The 12,500-nt window shown below is 38.7% G+C and overlaps 1 protein-coding gene across 2 annotated transcripts in view; it reads right to left on the minus strand.

Moving 5' to 3' along the window:
* Positions 1 to 12,500, minus strand: part of map4k2 (mitogen-activated protein kinase kinase kinase kinase 2) — a 45,067-nt gene that overhangs the window by 28,750 nt on the left and 3,817 nt on the right. For both annotated transcript variants that reach the window (XM_062964814.1, XM_062964815.1), the window contains exons 2-11: positions 10,759 to 10,816; positions 10,547 to 10,637; positions 10,284 to 10,348; positions 10,067 to 10,122; positions 3,262 to 3,309; positions 3,068 to 3,110; positions 2,811 to 2,883; positions 791 to 922; positions 514 to 658; positions 45 to 158 (exon numbers count right to left, since the gene is read on the minus strand). In XM_062964814.1, coding sequence (XP_062820884.1) covers positions 45 to 158; positions 514 to 658; positions 791 to 922; positions 2,811 to 2,883; positions 3,068 to 3,110; positions 3,262 to 3,309; positions 10,067 to 10,122; positions 10,284 to 10,348; positions 10,547 to 10,637; positions 10,759 to 10,816 — 825 coding nt within the window. The remainder of the gene's footprint in view (positions 1 to 44; positions 159 to 513; positions 659 to 790; positions 923 to 2,810; positions 2,884 to 3,067; positions 3,111 to 3,261; positions 3,310 to 10,066; positions 10,123 to 10,283; positions 10,349 to 10,546; positions 10,638 to 10,758; positions 10,817 to 12,500) is intronic.

The following is a 12,500-nucleotide window of genomic DNA, read 5'->3' on the forward strand; positions in this document are numbered from 1 at the left end:
AACAACAATAGCAATGATCATGGATTCACGGCCACAGATTCTACCTCAAAATCCCCATCATCCAAGGCAGAGGCAGCGGTCGTGAGGTCAGGATTCGTGGCTTTGTCCAGCAATTCGATGGTCAGCGTCCGGGATAAAGGCTGGCAAATGAAAGGATGCTAAAAGACAAGGAGAGATGGAATGTGAGCCAATACTGTGGTGCAGCAGCTACAAAAGCCAATACGATTCTCGGCTGCATCAACAAGAGTCCGTATTCAAGAATGACTGGGAACCTTAATAATAATAATAATAATAATAATAATAATAATAATAATAATAATAATAAAGACTAGAGGAGCACCTGGAAAAGTTGACATGATAAGAGGATCTGAAGATCGAACTGCAAAGACTCTGGCACAAGCCAGGGAAGGTGGTCCCAATGGTGATGGGCACACTGGGTGCAGTGCTTAAAGACCTTTGCTAGTACTTGAAAACAATCGGCGCTGGAAAAAAAAATCACCACCAATAATTTACCTGGAGGAGTTTTTCTGCGACCGGGCGCTTCTTCGGGTTCTTGGTCAAGGCGAGTTTGAGGAAATTGTGAAAATCGGGCGACCAAGACGCCTTGTCTTTGAGTTTGGGAGGCTGGAAGCTGCTTTTGGACATCAGCATCAAAGCCCTGGATGGAAGGAAAATGAGATTATTTTATGTTTCAGAGGAATGCATCATTTAAACAAGGTTAAGAAAGCCAACATAATAATAATAATAATAATAATAATAATAATAATAATAATAATAATAATAATAGCACCTCATGGGGTGAAGGTCAAAGAGAGGCGGCTGCAGCTCTGCCAGTTCGATGGCCGTGATGCCCAAGGCCCAAATGTCGCAGAGGTGGTTGTAGCCGCCTTTCTTCTCCACCGCCGCCACCTCCGGAGCCATCCTATCCGAGGAGGATACATGTAGGAATATAAACAAAAATAAAATAATCTAACACAAGCCTCAACTGACTTCTAAGTTCCAACTAACTCAAGCCTCTACTGACTTCTAAGTTCCCACTAATTCAAGCCTCTACTGACTTCTAAGATCCAACTGACTCAAGCCTCAACTGACTTCTAAGTTCCAACTAACTCAAGCCTCAACTGACTTCTAATTTCCGGAAACTCAAGCCTCAACTGTCTTCTAAGTTCCAACTGACTCAAGCCTCAACTGTCTTCTAAGTTGCCACTAACTCAAGCCTCAACTGTCTTCTAAGTTCCGACTAACTCAAGCCTCAACTGACTTCTAAGTTCCAACTAACTCAAGCCTCAACTGTCTTAAGTTCTGACTAACTCAAGCCTCAACTGACTTCTAAGTTACAACTAACTCAAGCCTCAACTGACTTCTAATTTCCGGAAACTCAAGCCTCAACTGTCTTCTAAGTTCCGGCTAACTCAAGCCTCAACTGACTTCTAAGTTCCAACTAACTCAAGCCTCAACTGTCTTAAGTTCTGACTAACTCAAGCCTCAACTGTCTTCTAAGTTCTGGAAACTCAAGCCTCAACTGTCTTCTAAGTTACAACTAACTCAAGCCTCAACTGACTTCTAATTTCCGGAAACTCAAGCCTCAACTGTCTTCTAAGTTCCAACTGACTCAAGCCTCAACTGTCTTCTAAGTTGCCACTAACTCAAGCCTCAACTGTCTTCTAAGTTCCGACTAACTCAAGCCTCAATTGACTTCTAAGTTCCGACTAACTCAAGCCTCAACTGACTTCTAAGTTCCGACTAACTCAAGCCTCAATTGACTTCTAAATTCCAACTAACTCAAGCCACAACTGATTTCTAAGTTCCGACTAACTCAAGCCTCAACTGACTTCTAAGTTCCGACTAACTCAAGCCTCAACTGTCTTCTAAGTTCCGAAAACTCAAGCATCAACTGATTTTTAATTTCCCACTAACTCAAGCCTCTACTGACTTCTAAGTTCCAACTAACCCAAGCCTCAACTGTCTTCTAAGTTTCAACTAACTCAAGCCTCAATTGTCTTCTATTGTCCATTTCAACCGTGAAATACCTTTCCCATTCCGGCACATTCTGTACTGGGTTTTATGAACTAGTCTCCTGTTTTAATATTGTATGTTTTATGTCGATTTTATTGATTGTTTTACTGATAATTGATGTTTTATTGGTATAATTGTTTTATTGTTGTATCATTGATATTTGATTGTTTTATCGGGCTAGGCCCCATGTAAGCCGCCCCGAGTCCCTTCGGGGAGATGGGGCGGGGTATAAAAATAAAGTTATTATTATTATTATTATTATTATTATTATTATTATTATTATTATTCTAAGTTTCAAGTAACTCAAGCCTCAACTGACTTGTAAGTTCCAACTAACTCAAGCCTCAACTGTCTTCTAAGTTCTGACTAACTCAAGCCTCAACTGACTTCTAAGTTCCAACTATCTCAAGCCTCCCTTGGGAAGATAGGGTGGAATACAAATAAATTGTTATTGTTATTATTATTATTATTATTATTATTCTAAGTTTCAAGTAACTCAAGCCTCAACTGACTTGTAAGTTCCAACTAACTCAAGCCTCAACTGTCTTCTAAGTTCTGACTAACTCAAGCCTCAACTGACTTCTAAGTTCCAACTATCTCAAGCCTCCCTTGGGAAGATAGGGTGGAATACAAATAAAGTGTTATTGTTATTATTATTGTTATTATTATTATTATTATTATTATTATTATTAATAATAATAATAATAATAATAATAAAAAAGACAAGCAAGGCTGATAAGTGTGTAGGCTTGGTAGGAAGGCAATGCAACTTTATGTATTTACGTAGTATTTACCAATAAGGGGTTCCGATGAAGGATTTCCGCTTGGCGACCGATGCCGTCAGTTCCGCGGAAACACCGAAATCCGCTGCCGGGAAAAATGAGAATTCGGGAAAATATAGAATAATACGTTTGGAAGGGACCCCCAAAGATCATCTAGTCCAAAGACCCCGTCCAAGCAGAGGACTAGAGAGCCTCGTTTCGTAAGGCTGGGAACTGAGTCAGGGAGGAAAAAGTTTGCGAGAGAGAGGAAGCCGAGAAAAGGAACTGACCGAGTTTCACGTCGCCGTTGGTCGTGAGCAAGATATTGGCTCCCTGCAAAGGAAAACAGAGTCAGAGGATAGATCAGAAGAGGAAGTTGCAAACGGCTATTTTTACACAAGAGGAGGCCTCGTGGTCTCTTTGTTTTCCTTTCCCTCCCTTCCTGCCTTCTCCGGAGCCACGTATTCCCAAATTCCGCACCCACCTTAATATCCCGGTGCATTTTCCCTTTGGTGTGCAAGTGGTGGAGGCCCTGAAAAAGAAGGAAAACAAAACAACCTTGAAAAATTCCTTAAAAAATCACTCGAGGAATGAATATTTCCGAAACTTTGCAGGATCCATGTCCTGCTTAGGTGGTCTCGTTGTGCAGAAATTCAAGGAAATATGCCTCTTTTATATATTTTTAAAAATTATTTGTAGAAACTTTTTTAAATGCCTAAAAATCCGTGGAAGAATGAATCTTTCTGAAACTTTGCAAGATCAATGCCTGTTGGACATCCACAAGCCTCCTATACTACAGAACAGAAGTCAGTTGAGGCTTGAGTTAATTGGAACTCAGACGTCAGTTGAGGCTTGAGTCAGTCGGAACTCAGAAGTCAGTTGAGGCTTGAGTTAGTCGGAACTTAGAAGTCAGTTAAGGCTTGAGTTAGTCGAAACTCAAAAGTCAGTTGAGGCTTGAGTTAGTTGGAACTCAGAAGTCAGTTGAGGCTTGAGTTAGTTGGAACTTTGAAGTCAGTTGAGGCTTGAGTTAGTTGGAACTTAGAAGTCAGTTGAGGCTTGAGTCAGTCAGACTTCAGAAGTCAGTTGAGGCTTGAGTTAGTTGGAACTTAGAAGTCAGTTGAGGCTTGAGTTAGTTGGAACTTAGAAGTCAGTTGAGGCTTGAGTCAGTCGGACTTCAGAAGTCAGTTGAGGCTTGAGTTAGTCGGAACTTAGAAGTCAGTTAAGGCTTGAGTTAGTCGAAACTCAAAAGTCAGTTGAGGCTTGAGTTAGTTGGAACTCAGAAGTCAGTTGAGGCTTGAGTTAGTTGGAACTTTGAAGTCAGTTGAGGCTTGAGTTAGTTGGAACTTAGAAGTCAGTTGAGGCTTGAGTCAGTCAGACTTCAGAAGTCAGTTGAGGCTTGAGTTAGTTGGAACTTAGAAGTCAGTTGAGGCTTGAGTTAGTTGGAACATAGAAGTCAGTTGAGGCTTGAGTCAGTCGGAACTTAGAAGTCAGTTGAGGCTTGAGTTAGTGGGAACTTAGAAGTCAGTTGAAGCTTGAGTTAGTGGGAACTTAGAAGTCAGTTGAGGCTTGAGTTAATCGGAACTCAGAAGTCAGTTGAGGCTTGTGTTAGTTGGAACTCAGAAGTCAGTTGAGGCTTGAGTTAGTTGAAATACTGTAAATAAATAGCTGCGCTTGGGACTATAGATGCCAACAGAGTCTTTAAAGGAACGCTTTGAAGCAAGACGGGAGCTCGCCCCGTCTCACGGATTTGAACTGTCAACCTACAGGTCAGCAACCCAACCTTCAGGTCAGCAGTTCAGCCGACACAAGGGTTTAACCCACTGGGCAAGATCAGACTCCAACCTGGTTAAGGAACTGCATTGCAAAACATCCAAAGCTAGAGAGTATTTGCAGACAATAATATCCGAACTTAATCGGGAGTATCTGTAGACTTCTCTGCAAGGGAGGTGAAGTGGTGTGATTCATCTTTTTAGAGCTGTTTTTTCCGACGGAAAGGCAGGAAAAGGAGAGAACAAGCAGCGGAAAAATGGAATTTCCTCTCAAAGGTCGAACTTGGTAAAGTCCATTATTGGGACAAAGGGAAATATGTGTAACAATCTCTCATGCGGACGCTTTTCCACTGACTTTTACATTTTGTCGAGGAAAAAAGTGGAGTATAAATAATAATAATAATAATAATAATAATAATAATAATAATGTGTTGTCAAAGGCTTTCCTGGCCAGAATCACTGGGTTGTTGTGCATTTTCCGGGCTCTCTGGCCATGTTCCAGAAGCATTCTCTCCTGATATTTCGCCCACATCTACTATACCTCACACCCTCTGAGGATTCCTGCCATAGATGTGGGCGAAACGTCAGGAGAGAATGCTTCTGGAACACGGCCAGACAGCCCAGAAAATGCACAACAACCCAGTGATTCAGGCCATGAAAACTTTCGACAATGTAATGAATTATTATTATTATTATTATTATTATTATTATTATTATTATTATTACATTAACAATATCAAAATGCACAACAATCCAATAATAAAACATAGTAAAAATAATAATGAATATTAATAATATTAATAAATATTAATGATAAATGCACAACAACCTAATAATAATACATAGAAAAAACAATAATGAATATTAATAATAATATTAATAAATATTAATGATAAATGCACAACAACCTAATAATAATACATAGAAAAAAATAATAATGAATATTAATAATAATATTAATAAATATTAAGGATAATAGTGATGGATAACAATAACATTATTAGTAATAATAAATAATTTTTTAATCGTGTCAGAAGTGACTTGAGAACGGGCCGCAAGTCAATTTTAGTGTGAGAGAATTGGCTGTCTACAGAGACGTTGCCCAGGGGATGTGTTACCATCCTGCTGGGAGGCTTCTCTCATGTCCCTGCCAAGCTAGAGCTGACAGGCAGGAGCTCACCCCATCTCGCTGATTTGAACCAGAAACCTTCAGGCCAGCAACCCAACCTTCAGGTCAGCAGTTTAGCCGGCACAAGGGTTTAACTCCCGGTGGCATTATTATGACATCTCATGCTTTGGATGTCAAGCGAGCACCCAATTAATCCTATACTTCGTCAACCACTCCCAAGCTAAAAGCAATAAAGCAAAGCTATGACGAATTCTGCCCTGGGCACAACGAAGCACCTGCTCGTCTCGGCTTTGATTGACACCTGAAGGACAGAAGGTGGGTCCTAATGTTACCTGGACTGCAGGTAGGAATATGCATAATAGAGGTCTGCGAAGTGGCTGAAATCCAATTAGTCATTCGTTTTGGAGGCTTGTTGCTCTATCAGTTTTTTGTCTATCAGGATGAAACTTGGTGGACTTGTAGGCAACATTGATGACTTTAAGTCTTCCAAGTTTCAGAAAATTTCGGTCATCCACTGATTTTTAGGAATTTTTTAAAGATGCAGCAGGGTCCAATTTTGTTTTGTCATCCCAATCTCTTTAGTGGCACCAGGGGAAATTTCGAGGCTTGTTTCTCTGTCATTTTTATGGCTATCAGGCTGAAACTTGGCACACTTGTAGGCAACATTGATGACTTTAAGTCTGACAAGTTTCAGAATATTTCGGTCATCCATTGATTTTTAGGAATTTTTTAAAGATAGGACGGGGTCACCCCGTGCCACCAATGGAACAAATCTTAATGTGATTGGGATTACGAAGCGAAATGGGATCCCGCCCTATTTTTAAAAAATTCCTAAAAATGAGCGGATTACTGATACATTCTGAAACTTGGCACACTTGTAGGAAACATCGAGGACTTTAGGTCTGCCATGTTTCAGAATATTTCAGTCATCCACTGATTTTTAGGAACTTTTTAACGATAGGACGGGGTCACCCCGTGCCACCAATGGAACAAATCTTAACATGATTGGGATTACAAAGCGAAATGGGGCCCCACCCTATTTTTTAAAAATTCCTAAAAATCAGCAGATTACTGATATATTCTGAAACTTGGCAAACTTGTAGGAAACATTGAGGACTTTTAGTCTGACAAGTTTCAGAATGTTTCGGTCATCCATTGATTTTTAGGATTTTTTTAACGATAGGACGGGGTCACCCCGTGCCACCAATGGAATAAAACTTAACATGATTGAGATTACGAAGTGAAATGGGGTCCCGCCCTATTTTTAAAAAAATCCTAAAAATCAGCGGATGACTAAAATGTTATGGAACTTGGCACACTTGTAGGCAACATTGGCGACTTTAGGTCTGACAAGTTTCAGAATATTTCAGTCATCCATTGATTTTTAGGAATTTTTTAAAGATAGGACGGGGTCACCCCGTGTCACCAATGGAACAAATCATAACATGATTGGGATTACAAAGCAAAATGGGATCCCGCCCTATTTTTAAAAAATTCCTAAAAATGAGCGGATTACTGATACATTCTGAAACTTGGCACACTTGTAGGAAACATCGAGGACTTTAGGTCTGCCATGTTTCAGAATATTTCAGTCATCCACTGATTTTTAGGAACTTTTTAACGATAGGACGGGGTCACCCCGTGCCACCAATGGAACAAATCTTAACATGATTGGGATTACAAAGCGAAATGGGGCCCCACCCTATTTTTTAAAAATTCCTAAAAATCAGCAGATTACTGATATATTCTGAAACTTGGCAAACTTGTAGGAAACATTGAGGACTTTTAGTCTGACAAGTTTCAGAATGTTTCGGTCATCCATTGATTTTTAGGATTTTTTTAACGATAGGACGGGGTCACCCCGTGCCACCAATGGAATAAAACTTAACATGATTGAGATTACGAAGTGAAATGGGGTCCCGCCCTATTTTTAAAAAAATCCTAAAAATCAGCGGATGACTAAAATGTTATGGAACTTGGCACACTTGTAGGCAACATTGGCGACTTTAGGTCTGACAAGTTTCAGAATATTTCAGTCATCCATTGATTTTTAGGAATTTTTTAAAGATAGGATGGGGTCACCCCGTGCCACCAATGGAACAAATCTTAACGTGATTGGGATTACGAAGCGAAATGGGATCCTGCCCTATTTTTTTAAAAAATCCTAAAAATCAGCAGATGACTGAAATGTTATGGAACTTGGCACACTTGTAGGCAACATTGATGTCTTTAGTCTGACAAGTTTCAGAATATTTCAGTAATCCACTGATTTTTAGGAATTTTTTAAAGATGCAGCAGGGTCCAATTTTGTTTTGTAATCCCAATCTCTTTAGTGGCAACAGGGGAAATTTCAAGGCTTGTTTTTCTGTCATTTTTATGGCTATCAGGCTGAAACTTGGCACACTTGTAGGAAACATTGATGACTTTAAGTCTGACAAGTTTCAGAACGTTTCAGTCATCCACTGATTTTTAGGAATTTTTTAAAGATGGGGTGGGATCCCATTTCGCTTCGTAATCCCAATCATGTTAAGATTTGTTCCATTGGTGGCATGGGGTGAAATTTCAAGGTTTGTTTCTCTGTCATTTTTATGGCTGTTGGGATGAAACTTGGCACACTCCTAGGCAATATCAACAACTTTAAGCCTTCCAAGTTTCAGAACATTTTGGTCATCCATTGATTTTTAGGAATTTTTTAAATATAGGACGGGGTCACCCCATGCCACCAATGGAACAAATCTTAACATGATTTGGATTACGAAGCGAAATGGGATCCTGCCCTATTTTTTAAAAAAATCCTAAAGATCAGCGGATGACTGAAATGTTATGGAACTTGGCACACTTGTAGGCAACATTGATGTCTTTAAGTCTGACAAGTTTCAGAATATTTCAGTCATCCACTGATTTTTAGGAATTTTTTTAAGATGCAGCAGGGTCCAATTTTGTTTTGTAATCCCAATCTCTTTAGTGGCACCAGGGGAAATTTCAAGGCTTGTTTCTCTGTCATTTTTATGGCTATCAGGCTGAAACTTGGCACACTTCTAGGCAACATCGAGGACTTTAGGTCTGCCAAGTTTCAGAATATTTCAGTCATCCACACATTTTTAGGAATTTTTTAAAGATAGAACAGGGTCACCCCGTGCCACCAATGGAACAAATCTTAACATGATTGGGATTACAAAGCGAAATGGGATCCCTTCCTATTTTAAAAAATTCCTAAAAATCAGCGGATGACTGAAATGTTCTGAAACTTGGCACACTTGTAGGCAACATCAAGGACTTTAAGTCTGCTAAGTTTCAGAACATTTTGTTCTTCCACTGATTTTTAGGATTTTTTTTAAGATGGGGCAGGATCCCATTTCGCTTCGTAATCCCAATCATGTTAAGATTTGTTCCATTGGTGGCACGGGGTGAAATTTCAAGGCTTGTTTCTCTGTCATTTTTATGGCTGTTGGGATGAAACTTGGCACACTCCTAGGCAACATCAACAACATTAAGCCTTCCAAGTTTCAGAACGTTTTGGTCATCCACTGATTTTTAGGATTTTTTAAAAAATGGGTCAGGATCCCATTTCACTTCGTAATCCCATTGTTTCATTGGTGGCATGGGGTGAAATTTCAAGGCTTGTTTCTCTGTCATTTTATAGCTGTTGGGATGAAACTTGGCACACTCGAAGGTAACATCAACAACTTTAAGCCTTCCAAGTTTCAGAACATTTTGGTCATCCACTGATTTTTAGGATTTTTTAAAAGATGGGTTAGGATCCCATTTCACTTCGTAATCCCATTGTTCCACTGGTGGCAAAATGTGAAATTTCAAGGCTGGTTTCTCTGCCATTTTTATGGCTGTTGGGATAAAATTTGGCACACTCGTAGGCAACGTCAACAACTTTAAGCCTTCCAAGTTTCAGAACGTTTTGGTCATCCATTGATTTTTAGAAATTTTTTAAAGATAGGACAGGGTCACCCCGTGCCACCAATGGAACAAATCTTAACATGATTGGGATTACGAAGCGAAATGGGATCCCTTCCTATTTTAAAAAATTCCTAAAAATCAGCGGATGACTGATACATTCTGAAACTTGGCACCCTTTTAGGCAACATTGAGGACTTTTAGTCTGCCGAGTTTCAGAACGGTTTGGTCTTCCACTGATTTTTAGGAATTTTTTGAAAATTACTTTTTAATAACATGACGGTTTGAAACACTCCCAAACAACAAAGTGTTATTAATCTCTCCGAAAAGTTTTGGAGGCTTCCGTTTTGTTTTGCAATGCTTCGGAGGAAGGGGGGTCCTGTTCCGATAAGTAATTTGGAGATTTGTATTAACGAATCATATTAAAAATTTCTGAATTGTGAAACTCGGCATAAACTCTGTATAAACTTTGCTAAACTCACCTGCAAAGTCTCTCTGCAGACGTATGCAATCTGTTTTTCGGAGAGGGGTCCGGTTGCTGAAAGATAAAAGGATTATATTTTTAAAGGTATTATTAACACAATCATATAGCCCTATATTCCGAGTTCACCCATAATCCCATAGCATTGAGTCATGGAGGCTAAAGTGGTCTCAAACCGCATTAATTCTATAGTGTAGATGTGAAATCCGCAAACTTACAATGGTAGATTTCTTGCAGTGAACCGCCTCCACAGTATTCCATGCAAATCCATAGCCGATCATTCCTAAAAAAAAAGAAAAATATCAAGAATTATAGACCCCCAAAGGCCACACAGGCCAACCCCAAAGAAGGAAGACCCCATTGAAGCCCTCCCAATAGATGGCCATCCAGCCCGTTGCAAAGCTACAACTCCCAAGAGTTCATGGCCACGAAAGCGGTGTCAAACTGCATTAATGTGGCAGTCTAGACACACATCTCTCACCTGAGGTAGCTGCCAAAATAGGCCACCACGTTCGGGTGTCGACAGTCCCTGAGTGTGGTGATCTCTTGCTGGATGGACCCAATGTCGTCCCCTGGAAAAAGGAAATTTTTCCCGGATTTGTCTCATTGCAAAGCATTATTTCCACAGCAACAAAGTGGCTCCAAAACTGCATTAACTACACAGTGTAGAAAGTTGGAAGTCCCAAGCCTTACCTGGATCGATTTTCACAATTTTAATCGCTGCCAATTCCGCCGTCTCCGTGTCTCGAGCCTAGAAATAGATTAGGTAGTTTTATGTAAATATTCAAAAACGTCATTTTATTATTATCTATTTTTATTTCTGTGATTTACCGTTCTTGGCTTATACTTGAGTCAATGTTTTCCCAGGTTTTTTGTGGTAGAATTATTGTATAATATCTATATATATAAAAGAGTGATGGCATCACGGCGACCCACAAAACAACAAAACTACAGGCCTCCCAACCTCGAAATTTGACAACACAACCCATCATCCACGCCTCTAGGTTGATACAACAAAAAGAAAAGAAAAATAAAGTCCTAATTAGAGAGAGAGGAATAATTGCTTTTATCCAATTGCTGCCAGTTAGAAGGCTAAGCTCCTCCAACTTGGTCTCCTAGCAACCCAATAAAAAATAATAAAAAACACTAAAAAGTAATACAATAAAATACTATAATAACAGAAAATAACTAAAAATAATACAAGAAAATAATAAAATATAATAAATAAAAATATAGCTTACAATAAAATTAATAAAAAATTGCAAATAACGTCAAATAAAAATTACACAACAATTTTTAACCAATACCACCACAACTTTGCCACAGCAACTCATGGCCGGGCACAGCTAGTATATAATATATAATATAATATATATATAATGCTTCTGGAACATGGCCATACAGCCCAGAAAACTCACAGAGGCCAGTGATCCCAGCCATGAAAGCTTTCGACAACACATTATTATGGTTGTTGTTGTTGTCATTATAAAAGCAGATGGGTAAATCCAGTCCAACTCAATTCTGATATAAGGGGAGACATAGCTTGATCCCTCCTCACAGATGGCCATCCAGCTTCTGTTGTGTCCTAGTCGTCTCCTCTGTCTCAGCCTTGTTTGTTTATTTGTTTACTTGTTTGTTTGTTTGCTTGTTTGTTTGCCAGGCCACAGGGGAGCCTGGCAAACAAACAGGAAAATAATACAAGTCATAATAAATAGAGTAAAATATTATTATTATATTATTATTATTATTGTTTGTTTGCTTGTTTGTTTGCCAGGCCACAGGGGAGCCTGGCAAACAAACAGGAAAATAATACAAGTCATAATAAATAGAGTAAAATGTAACAATAATAATAATAATAATAATAATAATTATTATTATTATTATTATTATTATTGTTTGTTTGCTTGTTTGTTTGCCAGACCACAGGGGAGCCTGGCAAACAAACAGGAAAATAATACAAGTCATAATAAATAGAGTAAAATATAACAATAATTATATTATTATTATTATTATTATTATTATTATTATTATTATTATTGTTTGTTTGCTTGTTTGTTTGCCAGACCACAGGGGAGCCTGGCAAACAAACAGGAAAATAATACAAGTCATAATAAATAGAGTAAAATGTAACAATAATTATATTATTATTATTATTAGTATTATTATTATTATTATTGTTTGTTTGCTTGGCCAGGCCACAGGGGAGCCTGGCAAACAAACAGGAAAATAATACAAGTCATAATAAATAGAGTAAAATATAATAATATTTGTATTTGTAGAGATAATATTATAATAATAATAATACTTCTTATTCTTATTATTATTATTATTATTATTATTATTATTATTATTATTATTATTATGTGTGGCTCACCTAAGGCCACCCAATGGGTTTGCGTGGCCAAGCGGGGATTCGAACCTCAGCCTCCCAAAGC

The sequence above is a fragment of the Anolis carolinensis genome, unplaced genomic scaffold (assembly GCF_035594765.1).
Source record: "Anolis carolinensis isolate JA03-04 unplaced genomic scaffold, rAnoCar3.1.pri scaffold_14, whole genome shotgun sequence".
In the NCBI taxonomy this organism is placed as follows: Eukaryota; Metazoa; Chordata; class Lepidosauria; order Squamata; family Dactyloidae; genus Anolis; species Anolis carolinensis.